The 20,026-nt window shown below is 35.4% G+C and overlaps 1 protein-coding gene across 1 annotated transcript in view; it reads right to left on the bottom strand.

Annotated features, from left to right (window-relative positions):
- Positions 1–1,051: 1,051 nt before the first annotated feature.
- Positions 1,052–20,026, bottom strand: part of CNOT11 (CCR4-NOT transcription complex subunit 11) — a 45,719-nt gene continuing 26,744 nt past the window's right edge. The window contains exons 6-9 of the mRNA XM_044669306.1: positions 17,166–17,368; positions 15,891–16,093; positions 3,054–3,150; positions 1,052–2,969 (exon numbers count right to left, since the gene is read on the bottom strand). Coding sequence (XP_044525241.1) covers positions 2,772–2,969; positions 3,054–3,150; positions 15,891–16,093; positions 17,166–17,368 — 701 coding nt within the window. The 3' untranslated portion in view covers positions 1,052–2,771. The remainder of the gene's footprint in view (positions 2,970–3,053; positions 3,151–15,890; positions 16,094–17,165; positions 17,369–20,026) is intronic.

The following is a 20,026-nucleotide window of genomic DNA, read 5'->3' as shown; positions in this document are numbered from 1 at the left end:
GTTAAATCAAGAAAACAATAACAATGTAAACTGAACAAAAAACTGCTTTATAATTACTAAGGGTGGACCTGAAGGGTTGAAAAAATATGCCATTTCACTGAAGAGGTAGGGGAGGAACTATGGATGTAGAACAGTGATGGGCAAACTATTCCCCGAGGGCCAGATCCAGGCCATAGTTTGCCCTTTACTGCCTTAAGCAATTCTCTAATCACTATGCCCCCACATCCAGATGTAGTGATTAGGGAATTGTTTTAAGGCAGTGATGGGAAAACTATGGCCTGGATCTGGCCCATGGAGAATAGTTTGTCTATTACTGATGTAGAATATACATATATTCATCAATGTATTGGTTATGTGATCCTTTGCTGAGCAAAGGAGGAATGGTTATGTGTTAGAAAACAAAAGGCACAATAAAAAGTAGGTCAAATTTTTTAAAAGTTCAGCTTTATACACATATATATGTAAATTGATTTCTACATAATTTCTTAAAATGGTCAGTGTAAGGAGAGGGTAAAACACAAAAAAAATGCCTTAGTCCATAAAAGTGTATTAATTTTTCCTAATACGAGAAATGGCATTAAGACCAATCAAGCAAAATTATTCAACAAAAGGGAGAACCTGCCTCCTCAAACTAATGGTCTAAGGATGGAGCTCTCATCCATATATAAAGCCCCGGGTATACTTGAGATTAGATTATTTTTAGGGCAACCATTCGTCAAGGGTAAACTAGTATTGATTTATACTGAACTGTAATTTTTTTTTTGTTGTTTTACAATATAATGCATACCTATCTCCCTGTGAGTTAGTGTATATAAAAATTAATCTCATATCTTCTTAGAATTGATACTGGTACTGGTTTCAAGGCAGAAGAGCAGATAAGTGACTTGCCCAGAGGTCACACAGCTAGGAACTGTTTCTGGCCTGGTTTGGACCCAGATCCCCCCAACCCTGGGCCTAGTACACACAACTATTTTTCAACAGCAACAATATAGTGTACATTGTGAACACTTAAAACTGTCTTGAAAAAGCTGAATAAATGGTCACACAAGTATCTTAGTGAGTGATAATTTTATTAATACAATTTGAGTTCTTCTCGGCCAAGGGAGAAGAGGAACTTGGAAGTGGCCAGGTGGCTGCTGAGTTAAAAGGATAGGAACTCTATTTGAAAATATTAAGGAATCTAGCAACAATCCTTCCACACCAAATTTTAATTCCCTTAATTTCTCAAAATGTTCTCAAAAAAAAAAAAAAAGAAAGAAACCGAAAAACAATCCTAAAACAATAGATATGGAAGCAATTATCAGCCATTGTATCACAAATTCTGTATACTTAGAAGTTGTTAATCTTCAGGTTAAACCACTTTTTCTTTTTTTAAAAAAAAAGGTATTTAAAACCTTTTATTTTTTCCTCCAAGCAAAAATATTGTTAAGAACTCATATCCCCCACCTCATAAGAATAGGCTATTTATTCAATAAATCCATATAGATTGCCCCCTCCCCCCCATTAAATTACAGGAATGGAACTTCTGTCCAGGTTAACTTAAAATGATATAGCTGCCTTAGTTTTACTTTGATTTCCTTCTCATAAAGGAAAGGCAGGCAAGGTAGGATTTCTTAATAAAAGCACTACACCTTGCTGAAATGAGGTATGATGTTTGTTTTTGTAAAGGGATATACAAATCAAATTATATATGTAAAAATGAATTTTTTTGAGGTAAGGCACTGTTGCCCAAAAGGTAAGATAAGACTAGGGCTTAAATACCAGCTTGCAGTTGCATTATGCTTCCATTCTTTTCAAAGAGGATGTAACTTGCTTTTCTCCCAAATTCTGAATAAAAAGATGACACTTAGAAGCAAGCTCTAATAACCAACTTGGTTGTCCCTTGGCAGGATGACAGTATCACACTTAGGAGCTCTACTTTTCCTTAGATGATTCCTTTTGATGTTACCTCATTCAAACCTATTAACGCAAGTAGCACTAAGCTATTTGGAGATAAAACATGAACAAAAAATAGATCCAGGTAAAACAATCTAGAAAATAGGAACATTTTTATGAATACCCACATTGGAAAGTCAGAATGGATAGTCACAAAAGCAGGTTAAAAGTCCAAGCAGCTTAAAGGGTAAAAGATACAAGTTTTTCCTCAGCAAGTTCATAGTGTGCTTAATGAAAACTTTTAGAGCTGCATTTGAAAATGTGGGATGAGCAACTTCTTTTAAGGAAAAGTTTATAATCCTTCAATTTGTTATTCTGAGAATGATTAAATCACAAATCAAAGCTGCTACACTTGTAGGATGTGACTTAACCTTAAAGCAATTCAGTTCATAAATTCTGTAGTCTTTTGTTTATTCCCATTTAAATAATTCCTTAAAAGTTTGCCTGAGTTTAGGGAAGCTTGAATCATGATTTATCGCAAGTAGTTAGCTGTTCTTATAAACCAAAACCGGAAGCTTGCTCTCTAATGCTTGGAGAGCTACTTTTACTTGTGATTGTAGTTCAGGATAGTAATTCTTCCCATGGATCACTGTCAACAAGGCAGCCAAAGACGAAATGTTCTATTTCATCCAGAAGATTCATTTAAAGAAGGAAAATCAGTAGCAAAGAAAGCAAAAGCAAAGCTTTGCTTCAAATGGGCAAAAATGTTTATACCATATTAGTCCAAGCCATCCATCCATTTAGGGTTCTAACATTTAAAAATGAAAACATAGTACAAGTGATATACAAAACACCAACTAAACAAGAAAGAGCTTGATAGGCTGAACTGATGAGACCTATTTTGAAGTCTTAGTCTCAGCAGGATTTTCCCCTGTGTCCAATGTCTTCAGTAATCGAAAAAGGCCTGCTGCTTCTCGTATCCGACTGAATTCAATACAGAATGCTTGCACTTCTATGAATAAGTCCTGCACATTGATTATTTTGTTGCGGATCAAAGACTGGAGAAAGACACACACAAGCCGTACCAAACGATTCTGAAATAGAAACAGAAAGCTTAGTTTTTTAGCACAGCCCATTTGCCAGGGGAAGTTTTCAGAAGTTTTAAGTTTGTTATGCACCTGCATATATTTGTCCTTAATCTGCTCACAGGTAGAGATACAATTTGATATATAAAGATGAATAAACTCAGGAGGTAGATCAACAGCTGTTGTAAGTCTGTTGAAAAACAAAAAAGTATATAAAAGTAAGAATAAAGACAGTCAAAAACCTATTAAGATTTTTTGTCATTCTATGAAAAGAATTCCCAATGTTTTATTAATTTGTTGATTTTAATGACATGTAAGGAAAATTTCTCAAGACATAAGTAATATTAAGTGGGCATTCTGCTCATCCAACAGATATTTATTAAGCATCTACCTTGTGCAAGGCTGTAATAAGAGAAACAAATGGGAAATACTATTATTATCCTCGAGAAGGTTACAATCTAGGAGGCAAGTTAAAACCATTTTAATACCTATAATTCAGTAGGACATACTACTAGGTAAAAAAAAAACACATTAGATAAAAGCTTTTTAAGGAATATAAAGGAAACATCTTGAGTAAGGAGGAAATGAAGATGGAAAGCAACATGGAAAAAGTTACATTTGAACTGGGTCATGAAGGGTATAGGTAAGAGGTTTCAACAGAATGTGGAGGATGAGGAGGGCTTAAGTGTTATTCGTGGAACAGTGAATATAGTTATTGACATTTCTACCTCCTTAATTAACTGAAGCCTTTCTGTAACCAAGAAGTCTCCTTCCTGGCTACTGCCTTGTTCTAGCAATTATCCTTTTTCTTTTTAACAAAGTTATTAAGCACTTAATAAATTAGAGGGGGAAGCAAAAGCCTGCTTCTAAAACTTTATGGTACAAACTTGTAGCATTCCATGTCCTGTCTCTATACTGGCCATTCCCTTCATGTTGCAGATCTAGGCAGCAGTCCTGGGGTAGATTTCACAATAAGGGGGAGCACTAGCATACAAAAGGTGCTTAAGGCCATAGCAAAGCAGGGGACCATAGTCACAGTTTCAAGGAGGGAAAGAGTGATTGGGATTACTCACAGGTCAGAGGAGTATTAAATACACCTCTCCCTTACATTATACCACCTTGGAAGAACTGAAAGCAGATAGATCCCAGAGCCATCTCTGAAGGCAGCTAGCTACACAAAGAACCTGAAGCTTGGAACAATGCTTTCTTCACCATTGTTAAAGAGAACGACTTTAACTATTTTTTAAGTTAAAAGACCAAAACAAACTCAGAAGGCAACAAAGTCAATACTGCTGCTTCCAAAACTGACAGGAAAAATATGAACTGGCCTGAAGTCCAAAAAGAATTAATTAGAGGAGCTCAAGAACCATGAAGAGTGTGAATGTGAAATTCCCTAACCCCTCTATGATTACATCATTTGTAGATATGATTCTATCTAAAGCATTTTTTAGATAGTTCTTTTGGAACTCTATGCAATTCTAAGTATTTTTTTTAAATTGTCACTTAATTCTGAAAAATAATCATTTCTAAGAAAAACCACATAGCAGGCATAAAGTTTTCTGATACTTCTCCCCATGCTGTATTATGTGAAGTTGTTGTTCAACACACTCCATGTATTTTTTTTTTTTTGGAAACCCTTAACTTCTGTGTATTGACTCCTAGGTGGAAGAGTCATAAGGGTGGGCAATGGGGGTCAAGTGACTTGCCCAGGGTCACACAGCTGGGAAGTGTCTAAGGCCGGATTTGAACCTAGGACCTCCCATCTCTAGGCCTGACTCTCAACCCACTGAGCTACCCAGCTGCTTCCTCCTCATGTATTTTTCTTCACTTCTCTCTCTCTTTTTTTTTTTTTCTGATTTTACTTGATTCTTGGGTAACTATAAATATATTTGAAAAATTATTGTATCTTTAGTACAAGTTTGGGTTATATAAGGAGGCCACTCACAAAGTTTTTGAGGTCTCTTGTTTTTGACTGGAGTCTGGCTTAACTGTGAGACTAACCCTCTCTCAAACTTTTTTTTGGCTTGGAGACTTTGTTTTTATTTTATTTTTTGGGGTCAAGGCTAACAAATTTTCATCACAAGAGTCAACAGTTTGGTAAAGGAAGTACAAAAAAATAGTGAAGAAATTAATATCTTGAAAAAAAGACTAGGCTAACTGGCAAAAGAAGCAGAAAAATCCACTGAAGAGAAGAACTCCTTAGCTAAATGGAAAAGAAGAACTTTTTACAAACTAGCCAAATGGAAAAGGAGGTACAAAACCTCAATTATGTCATAAAAATTAGAATTGGGCAAGTAGACACTTAATAACTCCATGAGATATCAAGAAATAATCACACAGCCAAAATTATGAAAAGAAAAAGAAAACGTGAAATATCTAATTGGAAAAAAACAATTGACCTGGAATATAAATCCAGGAGAGAGAATTTCCCCCCCCCTTTTATTTAGAATATTTTTTTCTATGGTTATTTTTTTTTTTTTTTCCCCCCCCCAAAAAAGCTGACAAGTAATTCCACTAGGTTATACATGTATCATTGTTCAAAACCTATTTCCATGTTATTCGTATTTGCAGTAGAGTGATCTTTTAACATCAAACCCCTAATCATATCTTCATTAAACCATGTGATTGATCATGTTTTTCTTTGTTTTTTCTGCTCCCACGGTTCTTTCTCTGGATGTGGATAGCATTCTTTGTCATAAGTTCCTCTGGATTGTCCTGGGTCATTGCATTGCTTATAGTAGAAAAGTCTTATATTAGATTGTGCCACAATGTTATCAGTCTCTGTGTACAAAATTCTCCTGGTTTTGCTCTGCATCAATTTCTGGAGGTTGTTTCAGTTCACATGGAATTCCTCTAGTTCATTATCAGGAGGGATGATCTTAAGGATTATTGTACTACCTGAAACCCAGGATCAAAAAAAGAACTTGGACATTATCTTTCAAGAAATTATCAAGGAGGGGGCTAGAGACGGGATGTCTTGGGTTCAAATCTGACCTCAGACACTTCCTGGCTGTGTGACCCTGGGCAAGTCATGTAACCCCCATTGCCTAGCCCATACCACTCTTCTGCCTTAGAACCAATACCCAGTATTGATTCTAAGACGAAAGATAAGGGTTTAAATTTTTTTTTTTTTTTATCAAGGAAAACTGCCCCGATAGTCTAGAACCAGAGGACAAAATAGAAATCGAAAGAATTCACCAATTACCTCCTGAAAATAGCCAAATTCTAGAACTCCTAGGTCAAGAAGAAAATATGAGCAAAGAGAAACAATTCAAATATTGTGAATGACACAGGATTTAGCTTGTACATTAAAGCATCAGAGGGCCTGGAATAGAATATTCCAGAGAGCAAAGCAACTAGGATTTCAATCAAGAATCACTAAACCAGCAAAACTGAGCATAATCTATCTTTCAGGGGAAAAAATGAGTATTCAAGAAATAAAGGACTTTCAAACATTCCTGATAAAAAGACTAAAAAGGAGCTGAATAGAAAATTGACTCTCAAATACAAGATTCCAGAGAAGCATAAAAAGGAAAAAGAAATCAAAAGACATCCAAATAAGGTTAAACTGTGTACCATCCCTACATGACAAGATGGTTCTTATAACTCCAAAGAACTTTGTCTTTATAATATTCAGATAGAGGACAAGAATGTGAGTTGAATATAATGGGATGATACGGAAAAATGGGGTAAACTATCTCTTATAAAAGAGGCATGAAGGAGCTTTTTGGGGGAGAGGGAGATGGGGAAGGTAGAGAGGAATGCATGAACCTTCTCATTGGAATTGGCTCAACAAGGGAAGAACATATACTCTCAATAGAGTACAGGAATCTGTTTTACTCTAGAGGAAAGTAGGAGGGGAAGGAAATGAGAGGGTGGGGGTGGGGGCTGATAGAAAAGAAGGCAAATTGGGGGATGTTGTTAGAAACTAAACAGGAAATAGGAATACATAGCAATCACAATTGTGCAAAAAATTTTTACAAGTTTATTAAATAAAGACCTCATTTCTCAAGTATATTATAAAATGAGACAAATATTTAAGACTACATCATTCCCCAAGTGATGAATAGCTCTCTTTAGTCTATGAAAAAAATTGTCACTATTAGAGAAATGCAAATTAAAACAAACTCTGAGGTCCCATCCCATACCTTTCAGATTAGCTATTATGACAGAAAAGGAAAATGACAAAATTTGGAGATGTGGGAAAATTGAGACACTAATGCACTGTTGGGTAAGTCGTGAATCAATTCAGCCATTCTGGAGAGCAATTTGAATCTACGCTCAAAAGGCTAAGAAACAGTACATCCCTTTGACCCAGCAATACCATTACTAGGCTTTGTATTCCAAAGAGTTAAAAAACAAAAAGAAAAAGGACTTATATGTATAAAAATATTTAGAACAACTATTTGGGGGGAAGATTGGAAAGTGAGGGGGGATACCCATCAATTGAGGAATGGCTAAATTAGAGTAAGTATGTGATAATAATTTAAAACTATTTATTGTGCTGTAAGAAATGACAAGCAGGAGGAGGTAAAAAAAAAAAAAAAACCCTGGAAAGACTGAAACAGAGTAAATAAAATAAGCAGAACCAGGAAAACACTGTACACATTAACAGGAATACTGTACAACAAACAACTTTGAATAACTTAATAACTATTCTCAGCAATACAACGATCTAAAACTATCCCAAAGGACTAATGATTAAAAAAAAATTCCATCTGCTTCCAGAGAAAAAGAACCAATAAGAGTTTAAATCTAGAACAAAGCTTCCGTCCACGAAAGAATATGGAGAAATGTTTTACATGATTGTATATGTAAAATCTGTGATTGTTTGCCATCTCAAGGGGAGAGTTGAGGAAGAGGGAAAGAATTCAAGACTCCAAGTTTTGTGAAAATATGTTGGAATCGGGGGCAGCTGGGTAGCTCAGTGGATTGAGAGCCAGGCCTACAGACGGGAGGTCCTAGGTTCAAATCTGGCCTCAGCCACTTCCCAGCTGTGTGACCCTGGGCAAGTCACTTGACCCCCATTGCCTACCCTTACCACTCTTCTGCCTTGGAGCCAATACCCAGAATTGACTCCAAGACTGAAGGTAAGGATTTAAAAAAAAAAAAAAAAAAAGAAAGAAAGAAAAGAAAATATGTTGGAATCCAACCATTCTGGGGGACAATTCGGAATTATGCCCAAAGGGCTTTAAAAGACTGCCTGCCTTTTGATCCAGCCATATCACTGAAGAGATAATAAGGAAAAAGATGTGTACAAAAATATTTACAGCCGCACACTTTGTGATGGCAAAAAATTGGAAAATGGTGTGGTATATGATGGTGATGGAATACTATTGTGCTCAAAGGAATAATAAACTGGAGGAATTCCATGTGAATTGGAAAGACCTCCAGAAATTGATGCAGAGCGAAAAGAGCAGAACCTGGAGAACATTGTACACAGAGGCACAATTGAATATAATGGACTTCTCTGCTGGCAGCAACACAATGATCTAGGACAATCCAGAGGAACTTGTGAGAAAGACCATTATCCACATCTAAAGAAAGAACTGTGGAACCAGAAGTGCAGAAGAAAAATATATGACCGATCACGTAATGTGATGGGGATGTGATTAGGGTTTTGATGTTAAAAGGTCACTCTGTTGCAAATATGGAAATAGGTTTGAACAATGATACATGTATGACCCAGTGAAACTGCTTGTCAGCTCCGAGAGGAGGGAGGGAAAAGGGAAGGGAAGAATCATGAATCATGTAACCATAGAAAAATATTCTAAAAGAAAAATGTTGGAAATTTTATATGTAATTGGAGGGAAAAATAAAATTTACATGTTAAAAATATTTTTTTCTATCCTGGAATCGATACTAAGTACCAACTGCAAGGCAGAAGAATGGTATGGGTTAGGTAATTGAGAGAAAGTGACTTACCCAGGGTCACACAGCTAGGGAGTGTCTGAGGCCAAATCTGACCTAGCACCTCCCATTTTCAGGTATGGTTCTCTATTTACGTTTCTGGCCCCCACTGCTTTCTTTCAAGATACAGCTCAAGTAGTACTACCTAACAGGAAGACTTCAACTGCTTAATGCTCTCTCCTGAAATACCTTTTGGCATTTTGCTTGCCCACCCATTGCCACTTCTAGGCCCTCATGCTATAGCTCAAACAGAGATAAAGAGGGGAGAGGGAGAAGAGAATGTGTGTGTGGTATGTACATAGTTGTTGGTCTTTCATTTCCCTCCATTAGACTGAACTCCTTAAAAAGAGGAATTATCTTTTTATTTTTGCTCAGCACTTAGCACAAACAGACCCTAGAATATAGTGCTACTTAAATACTAGTTGATGACTCATGTCTCTTCTGATTCAATATAAGCTTCATGAAAGTAGGGAGTGTGTGTGTGTGTGTGTGTGTGCACGTGCGCGTCTTGTCCCTAGCACAAGGCCTGACTTGTTCATTTATTGAGGGAATTCAGTAAATAAAGTGGGGTTGGGGACACACAGGTATTATAATAAGCATGATACAAACAAAAGGAGAGATCTAGGGAAAATATGAGGAATCTTAAGAAATAAGATGGAGAAGAGAGGGGCGGGCATCATTCTTAGTATGTGCACCAGCATGCCTAGGTACAGGAAGAGGGAATGGAACAGTAACTAGGTTCATTGGTAAGGAACAGTTTGCAAGGCATCCTGAAAGAATGGTGGAAGCCAGGGCAGCTTTTCGGGAAAAGGTAATTCGTATAGTATAGTTTAATATCTGGTACTGCTAGGTCACCTTCCTTCCTTCCTGTTTTTTTTTTCATTATTTCCCTTGATATGCTTGATCTTTTGTTCTTCCAAATGAACTTTGCTATAGCTTTTTCTAATTCCGTAAAAAAGTTTCTTGGTAGTTTGATAGGTAAGGCACATTAAGTAAATTAATTTCGGTAGAATGGTCGCTTTTATTATGTTAGCTCATCCTATCCATGAGTAATCAATGTTTCCAATTGTTTAGATCTAGTTTTAATTATTTGGAAAGTGTTTTGTAGCTGTGTTCATATAATTCCTTTGTTTGTTTTGGTAGATAGATTCCTAAGTATTTTATATTGTCTAGGGTGATTTTAAATGGTGTTTCTCTTTCTATCTCTTGCTGCTACAATGTGTTGGAAATATACAGAAATGCTGATGATTTCATAATAGACTTATGTACTAGTAGCAGTGCAATGACCCAGGACAATTCTGAGGGATTTATGGTAAAGAATGCTCTCCACATTCAGAGGAAGAACTATAGGAGTGGAAACACAGAAGAAAAACATCTGCTTGAACACATGGGTTGATGTGGACATGATTTGGGATGTAGACACTAAACGACCACCCTAGTACAACTATCAATAATATGGAAATAGGTCTTGATCAGTGACACATGAAGAAACCAGTGGAAATGCATGCTGGCTATGGGGAGTGTTGGGGAAGGGTGGAGGGGAGAGTAAGAACTTGAATCATGTAACCATGGAAAAAATGAAAGGAAAAGTTAATTCCATTTTAGACATGGTTGGAGAATGAAGAGCTAACAATGAAAACAGGAGTGGTCAAACACCATTCCATCTTCACAAGAAGCTAAAACTTCTTAAGATGCTGCCTCCACCTAATGCCTCAACAATCACCCAAGCTTCTGCATTAACTTTTTATTGGAGCTGCTTTTTCAAGGTTGCAGATGATCCTAGTTCTCATCTTCCTTGATCCTCTGGGTAGACACTGCTTGAATAGCCCTCATTTAAATACACTTTCCCTCTGGCTTGTGAGATACTACACTTGGCTAGCTTTCTTCAACAAGGTATAAGGGATAGAATGCTAGACTTAGAATCAGACCTTGGTTTGGTTCCCTATTTGCTGTGTGTTCTTGTGGGCTGGTCATTTAACTTTTAGTTGAGTTTCTTCATTTGTAAAGACTGTAATAGTACCTGTTTTACAGGATTGCTTCAAAGATCAAGTTAAAATTTGATCTTTGTATCATTCAAGTGCTATATGTCAGCTATTTTAGTCTTCCAAGACATCTAAGATTGAGTTCCCCTCTCCCTACCAAGGTTCTGTCCCTGGTCCCATTCTAAGATTGCACTACGGCACTCCCATGGCTTTGATCTCTGCAGGGAGGAGTTCCAAATCTCTTTCTCTAGCCCTACTTCTCCCGAGTACTCATTAGACCTACATCCCTGACTACCTACATAGGCATCTTCATTTGCGTGTTTCCAAGTCCTCAAATTTAACATCCCAAACCAAACATATCTTTCACCTAAAATTGGTCCTTTTTTTGACTTGACTGTGTCAATGGCATTATATTTTATTGAGTCTCCCCATGGTCAAAATCTATTTTTTTACTCTTCCATTTCCCTGGCCTCATATCTAATATCAATACTGATGCCACTTCTAAAACATCAAGCACCTATCCTATCCCTTCTACATGTACTTCTTCCACCATTATCTTTTTCTGTCTTCCTGCTTCCATTCTCTTTTTCACCCTGTCCTCTATCAACATCAACCAAGTCTTTCACATGTAGCAATCCTCTCCTATAAAGACTTCACTAATGGCCTCTTGCCTTCTATATGAAGTTCTAATTCCCTAGCCTCACATTAAAGGCATTTCATAATTTGACACTACCAGCCTTTCTATTGCCCCAGCCACATAGGACTATCTTCTGTTGCTTGAATATACCCTGTATTTTATTGCCTCTGTGCTTTTGGCTTACTCTTCTGCATGCCAGTTATGTCCTCCTTCCCTCTCTTTTACCCACTGAACCATTTTAAAGCCTAACTCAAATGCTACCTTTCCCAAAAGGCTTCCCATGATTCACCCAGTTGGGGCGAACTTTTCCCAGCACTAGAAAATCATATTAGCACTTTGTTTTGTACCTAATACTACAGTTGTCTCTATATCTTAGTTTTATCTTCTGAAAGTCTCATGAGAGTATGTGCTGTCTTTTCTCAACATTTTATCTTCTTCAGGTCCTAGCATAATATTCTACAAAGTGTTTATTGTAATTAAACACCTTTATGTAATGAAGTACTCTTCTATAGAAAATTCTAGATGCCTTTGAATTAAATAACTTAGATTTATATGTTTAAATGTCTGGAAAAATACATTTTCTTGTTAAAACAATATGAAAGAAGCTGTTCAAATATCTTACCTTTTTACAAAAGAGAAAACAGAGCTTAAAGCATTTAAGTGACTTGCTCAAGGCTGTAATCATCAAGTTCATGTGATTAAAGGTCTAGAGAGACAGTCTACTCTCTACCTCACTCCAGCCCCAAAACAAAAATACTAGTTTACTATAAAAATATGGGATTCGTGAACTCATATGTATTTCAATATAATTGCTTTTCTTTATAATCCTCTGAATTTTACATTCTGCACTTAAAAACATTCTGAGAATGGGTCTAAAGGTTTCAGACTGCCAAATGAGTCTTAAAAAAAAAAAGTTAAGAATCCCTGGGCAAGAGGCAGCTGGTGGCTCAACAAATAAAATGTCAGGCCTAGAATCCAGAGTACCTGGGTTCAAATTTAGTCTCAAATACTTTCTAGCTTTGTGACCCTAGGGAAGTCAATTAACCTCAGTTGCCCAGATCTTACTACTCTTCTGCCTTGGAACTGATTAACTCATTTTGATTCTAAGATAGAAGCTAAAGAAACCTGTTGCTTCCTTGTGCAATAAGGTAAACTGATCCCTCTTGCTTGCATATTGGAGGAAACAAATGCCCCAGTTTTTTTACAGATCAGTATCTCACTTCAAAGCTAGCTAGAAGCAGTACAAAGCAATAAGGAGATAAAGGGATGCTCTAGAATAGAGTAAGAGGAAGGAAGTAAAATAAGAGTAATTCATCTGTTTTAGCTCCCTTCAGTTACAGAAAAAAACCTTTTTAAGCTCAATGGTATTCTTTGTTCCCCTATATATAAATTTAATTTCCCTCTCAAAGAGATCTAATTTTAGGAACATAGTCTGTTATTTAGACCAATAAACTCAGTTCATATGAAAAAAATTTTGGAAATATTAGCTGACTTATTTAGTATGACAAGTTCATAGGATTTAGACTTGGAAGAGGCAATAATAGAAAAGTCTATCCAAAAAGCTATAGGAATAATGAACTATAAGAGTAGAAATATAGTATCTATCCATAGGTCTTAAAGCTAGAAAGGCTCATTGGGATCATCTAGTCCATCTGATAGAAAACAGGCTCAGAGACATTATAGTCACACGATAGAATAGCAGATCAAGGATCTAGGACCAGATCTAATGATTCTAAATCCACTTTATCTTCCAATATATCATTCTGTCTCTAGAATAAGGAGAATTATCCTGCTCAGACTACCTTTAGAAAACTGTGTTTATTTGGAGTACATTTTAAAAAGTTTAGTATATCCAATGCAATTAGGACCATAAGGCAGGGCTAAAAATGATGCTACGTATGATTTGGTTTAAGGAACTGTTTATTGTAATTAAACACCTTTATGTAATGAAGTACTCTTCTATAGAAAATTCTAGATGCCTTTGAATTAAATAACTTAGATTTATATGTTTAAATGTATGGAAAAATATGAATATCTCATTCAGCCTGAAGAAGAGAAGACAAAAGCCAATGATAGAATAAGTGGTATTTGAAGAGTTGTCACACAGATCAAAGGAAGAAAAAGAAATTAGTCAAAATAAAAAGGAATCAGATTTTGGTTTAATTTTTTTTTTTTTAATAAAAATGACTTCCTAATGAGCTGCCTAAAAAGAGGCCTATCAGTTAAGATGTTCAAAAAGAAAAACTAGATCACTTAAAGTGTACCACATTCTTTATCAAGTATATAACAGCAATTGTTCTGGCTCCATTATCCCCAAAAGGGTCAGACCAGTGAATACTATTTCCCATTTCCTTTGAGATCTAGACTCTTTTTCTATTCTTTTTCATAATGTGACAATTTACTGTAGTCCAGATTGCTAAAGTGGGTTAGTGAGTAATTGTCATGGCAGGATTATGGGACATGGATCACTACAAGAACCTGCTGTGATTTGTGAATTTTTTCTTTTTTTCCCCCCTAGAATTTTTAGTTTTTAATATTCTATATTTCACTCAGAGGTTATTTTAATTTTAATTTTTAAAATTTCTTTGATGTTTTTGATAATTGATTCATATGCCTTATGACTTGACCATGTATCCCTATGTGTGATTCTTATATGCATCCCATTATCCTCCTCAGGGGGGAATGTGTTATTATTCTCCTGGGGGTAGGGGGAGAGGGGCAATTATGTTATTGTTGTAAATTTTTATTTTTAATTTCAGCTTAATTTAGAACAAAAGACTACCTCCCAGAATCCAGAAAGTGACCTTTTTGGAGAAGGCACCACCTAGAGGCCTATGGAGACTACACGCTGCTCCAGGAGTTCCTGAACAAAATGAATGTTCAGAACTGAACTTTGGGGGGGGTTGAATACATTTGCTTATATGTACTTTATTGTACCAAAGGGGACTGCCCCCTAATTGGTTTTGTTCTTGATTCCTTTTTGTTTCTTTATCCCTAAGTTGTTGTATTTTCCTTGTGTAAATATTGCATATACCATTGGTTCCCAAACTTTTTTGGCCTACCGCCCCCTTTCCAGAAAAAAATATTACTTAGCCCCCTGGAAATTAAATTTTTTTTTTTAATTTTAAACCCTTAACTTCTGTGTATTGACTTATAGGTGGAAGATTGGTAAGGGTAGGCAATGGGGGTCAAGTGACTTGCCCAGGGTCACACAGCTGGGAAGTGTCTGAGGTCGGATTTGAACCTAGGACCTCCTGTCTCTAGGCCTGGCTCTCAATCCACTGAGCTACCCAGCTGCCTCCTGGAAATTAATTTTTTTTAAGTTTTAATAGCAATTAATAAGAAAGATAAATGCACCTGTGGTCATCACAGCCCCCCTGGATTGCTGCAGCACCCACCAGGGGGCAGTGGTGCCCACTTTGGGAATCACTGGTATATACCTTTGTTAATTATGTTTAAAATGATCCATTGGGGAGACTGGTCTCCCAAAGATTCACAGGGGGGAATATGCAGGTGGAAAACTGGTCACATCTGAGCTACATTCACAGCATCCTTTTAAGTTATGCCCTCATTTGATATACAGGGGCTTGGGAGATAAATTTGATTGAGACCCACACTGAGGGGCTCTTTTTTGGGGGCTTGTGCTTTGCTTTGGTAAAGTGCTGCAGGTGTGAGTTTTGGGCTCTCTTTGCTTTGCTCACTTTACTGAAAGAATCCTTTATCAGTTAGAACCCTATTTAACTTGGTATCAACTATTAATACTGTTTTCCTTTTAAATCTATAATCTACAATATTAATTGTAATATTAATATTAGTGTAATATAATTATAATACATAATTATCTATAATAAATTAATGGAAATGTAATTTCAACATGGTACTGTTGTACAGTCGTGTCAACTATCTGAACTAAAGGCTTTTAGGTTATCAGTACTTGTTAATAAAGGACATGTCTAAATTTCAACAAATCAATAAGTAAATATGTATTCATTAAATGTTTACCAAAAAAAAAGTATATTTAAATTTCACAGTAAGTACTAAAGTTATTAAATGAACACCTGAGGGAGCTGTAATTTCATTACAAGAGGGAATGCAGATTTTATCTTTAGTAAAGAAGTATATCAGTCTGAATGAAGCACATAAAAGTGACCTACCCAGAGTCACAGCTAGTCTTAGGATTTGAACCTAGGTTTTGTTCACTTCAATCTAGTACTCTATCCACTAATCAGCTGCCTCTAGCAAAGTGCAAAATATGTAGGTATTTAATTCTTCTATGAAGTATAACTATTAGCTCCATAAATTTCCCCCTCCTAGACATTAAAGCATCTACATAAAAATATGAGTCGCACGTACATGCACAGAAGACTCAGGCCTCAAATTTAATAAAAGTGAAACACTTACCGATTTACAACTTCCATTGAATGCAAAGACATGTCCATGTTGACCAAGACTGAAAAATACTCTGTTATCTGGCTTGACTGCATTAATTTCAATAACATTTCTATAGCAACTAGAGGATTATTTTCCACAAGGTCAGGCAGTTTGGCAGGAGACAAGCCAATGTGATAAACAAGCTTGGGATCTTTCTCCAATTCCCCAAGGAGCTAGAGAATAGCCAAATGAAAATAAGTTATGTTTTATTAACAATGTTCAAATGATCATCTTTACACCCACAAAACCTAAGTCTAGAGTGTATCTTTATGAAATAAATTTCTAATAAGTCAGGCTTCTATTCTATCTCCCATATAATTAAAATACTTTTAAAAAGCTGGTTTTTTTGTTGTTGTTTTTTATCAAGGCTTATAATTTCATTTTGTGGAGTCTTCCTAGTGAGAAAACTCTTCCAACACAGATGAGTTCTTCAACTTCTAGTCTTAAAGGATTGCCTCAAGACCCTGAGAGGTTTTATGAATTGCCATAGGTTACAAGGCTACATCAGAAAAAGGACTTGAACCTAATTCTTCTTATTGTGAGGCTAGCTCATTAACAACCACTATGCCACTACCTCATCTGCCCCAACAAAACCATTATTTGAATGTTCAATATATTCATATCTGAATTATCCACTTCCTAAAGCAATTTATGCTTTAAGAAATGCTCAACAATATTATCACATGCACTGCTTAAATTCTGCTCATGTAAATCAGATTTGGGGACTAAAACAAAACTACAGTAAAATGGTCAATTACTCCTTACTCCAAGAAAAGTGTAAACCATAAAAATGGATGCTCTGTTAGTTTTGTGCTTTGCTTCAGTGGTGATAACTATTCACTGAGTTCATAGAGTTGGGGAAGGTGGAACACAAGAATCAGCAACTGAATCCAACATTTGGCTGCCACATTTAAAATGAAAAACCACTCCCAATTCAAAATAATGATTTAGAGATTGCTCACATGATTTCTCCCATTCACAATGTACTAGAAGAGGTCTGTGAAAATTCGATGTAACATCAGACACTATAATCTTATCAATTTACTGACTAGGATGGCATGAATTTGTAAAGAACATTTTAGGGAAAAAAAGCTAGTGATCATGTCTACTTTCTCTTAAACAATAAGGTCTCAACTACCACAATGAATTTAAGTATCTTTCATGTATAATCCACCATTTTATCTAGAATACTTATCCCAAAGGCCTATGGAAAACAAAACAATATGCTTGCAATTGAACACCTACCTGTGTTTGTTGCGGAGAAGACAAAGGACTTTTAAAAGCTTTAGCCATTATACGTTTGATCTCAACACCAGTGCTATTTTTAACACACATGGATTTGTCCCACTGAATTGCATGATCAGGCTCTGTTGGGTTTAACCAAGCAAGTTCATCTTCACAAATATGGAGTGGAGGTGGTGGGCGGATAAATTCTGGTCGAAAGTGACCTGTAATAAAAAGACATTTCTTTTAAACTTCTGATTAAGGGTTAAGGTTGGACTCCTCAAAAAACAAACAAATAAATAATTTATTCTAGCATTACATTTATACATACAACTTACTTAACAACATAGTAATACCTCTAGTAATGAAGATATATTCCATTGATAGATTTTTCAGAAATCAGGGGTAAAAACAGAAATTAACATTTTCCTTTAATATATTCCTACTATTTTGAAGACCACTGTTCTTATCTACCGAGATCTTTTTGGATCCTAATTCTTTTATATAACGTATTAGGTTCCATCCCAGTATATCCACAAATTTGATAAATATGTTTTAAATGTCTTTTATGAACCAGGACAGGGCTAAGAAGAGACATGCATGGAAAAGAGACATGGCACATCAGAGACCTTCCTCCAGGTTAATATTAATTAACTAGCTTCATGGGGGTCTGATCATTCAGTTAAGGTGAACTGATATTATTAGTTTCTATTGCATTCACAAGAATATTATAAGAAAATATTGTCTGCCTTGCTGAAATATGTAAGTGCTATGTCTATGCTATTTATCCTCCTGAAAGTTTAGGACTCTTAATGAAAAAGAAAATGAGGTTATTTCTATATAATTTCCTACAGCTCATCTTGGCTTTTAGGAATAAAGCAATCCAAGTGTTCTCAACTTTTTACCGAGCTGTTCAAGAATGTTCCTGAAGATTGACAACAAGTTGAATTAATTTCTAGAAACTTACACACACACACAATATTTTTCAAAGAGAACTATTCTCTCTAATCTTTGAATTCTTCATCATCTATTTATCAGAACTACTCAAAGATATCTAACAGAACTTCTGTAATCATATCTGCATGATCTTTTCCTGTGTTGCAAGTCATAGTCATGTAGGCCTGGAGACCTGAACTCATTTTAATTACATTTCTTATGTACATTTTTTCACTTTAAAAAAAAAAGTCTCTTTGACACAGAAGACAGATGCAAAATAAAAACTGAATAGCAAAGTTTTTGTTAAGTCACTTAACATCTTCAGTTAATGCTCCTATCCCTTTTCTTGTTCTTCTTGCTTTGAGGACAACTTTCAAACAACAACAAAAGGCCAATCTTATTGCCCTTAAGAGTTTTTCTATAAGACTTCACTCATTCTGGGCTTTACCTTTCCTGACACTATTCTTATAAGTCTAGGCTACTCTTCTGTATTCAAGTAATTAACAATAAATAAATAAGCATTTATTAACTCCTCTGTGATGTACCTTTTTTCTCCTTTTTAAAAATATGAGTTCATGGAGATAACAAACTATGAAATCACAATGGTACTTTATTATAGCCTACTTTTCTGACTCATGAGTTTATTATAAATTATATCATCAGAATTTCATTTTCTAAATGGTTCCAAATCCTCCTGAGTCATCTTTTCCTTTAGAATTTCTGGCAATGGCTAATATGGAAAAATGTTTAAATGATTGCACATATAAAATCTATATCAGACTCCTTACCATCTTGGGGAGAGGGGAAGGGCAGAAGAGAGGAAAGAAAAAAGAGTGGAAAGGAAGAAGAATTTGGAACTCCAAAAAAAGTTTTTCTTTTAATTTTAAAATTGTTTTTACATGTAATTGGGTAAAAAAAAAATATTTTTTAAAAATTAAAATTTACTAAAAAAAAAAGAATCTCTGACCAGGAGATCAGAAAAATGTTATCTTTTTGCAGAACATTCTGAAATTTACATTCTTAAAAATATTTGACAATCAATAGTTTACCTAGGAAAGGAAATGCTCAGTCAAAATACTTAAGTTGTCAACACAATAGTCCCACAAATTAATGTTATTTTCCCACTGAAATTGTCTCAACTTAGACAATATATGACTTCTATTTAGTGTTTCAGCAAGTATAAGGAAATTTAATCACTACTGTACATAACAAAAATTTCACCTGTGTTTGATTCATCATTTATGAAATTTGTTAATACATTTTCTGTAATCATATCAGGAGAGCCAGTATTTACACTCTTCCATGGCCATGACTATAATCTGAATCTCAATCAGAAAACGGATATTGCCGGTCACAAATGGGAATGGGTATGATTTGTGAACAAATCAGCACAAATGTATTATTACAACTAAAAAATTACCCAAAGTACCATACCCTCCTAATAGTACTACTAAGCACCTTCAAAACAAAACCCAGCATTTTATTTTAAGAGTCTCTCCCTACAAAGTATAAAAGTAATAACTTAGGATTTTCTACCTTTTTAAAGTAAAAAAAAAAGGACTGTTAAAAATTCCCTTTAAATTTTTTAATAAGGACATTTACTTCATTAGACTACTCACATAATTACTCCAGAATCCCCTTTTCATGTGTGTCTCTTTTCCTTACAGGGACAAAAGAACCTGGGACAGGTAGAATACTGTTTTAATGATGTAACTATAACATATTTAATCTAAAGAAGTTGTTTATTATATTTTAGCTCATGCTAAAACTGATGTTTGTAGATACATACAACCAATTCTATTTACTGAAAAACCCTATATACCATATTTTTTCACACATCCGTGTGCATTTAGTGGTCAACATTTATCAGCAATGTTGTCCTCTAGAAATGTAAAACCTATTATTATTTTAGTAAACAAGGCTGGTACAAGGGTTAGAATCTTAAA

Source organism: Gracilinanus agilis, chromosome 3 (genome assembly GCF_016433145.1).
Source record: "Gracilinanus agilis isolate LMUSP501 chromosome 3, AgileGrace, whole genome shotgun sequence".
Classification (NCBI taxonomy): domain Eukaryota; kingdom Metazoa; phylum Chordata; class Mammalia; order Didelphimorphia; family Didelphidae; genus Gracilinanus; species Gracilinanus agilis.
This window is presented reverse-complemented; position numbering and strand designations above follow the sequence as displayed.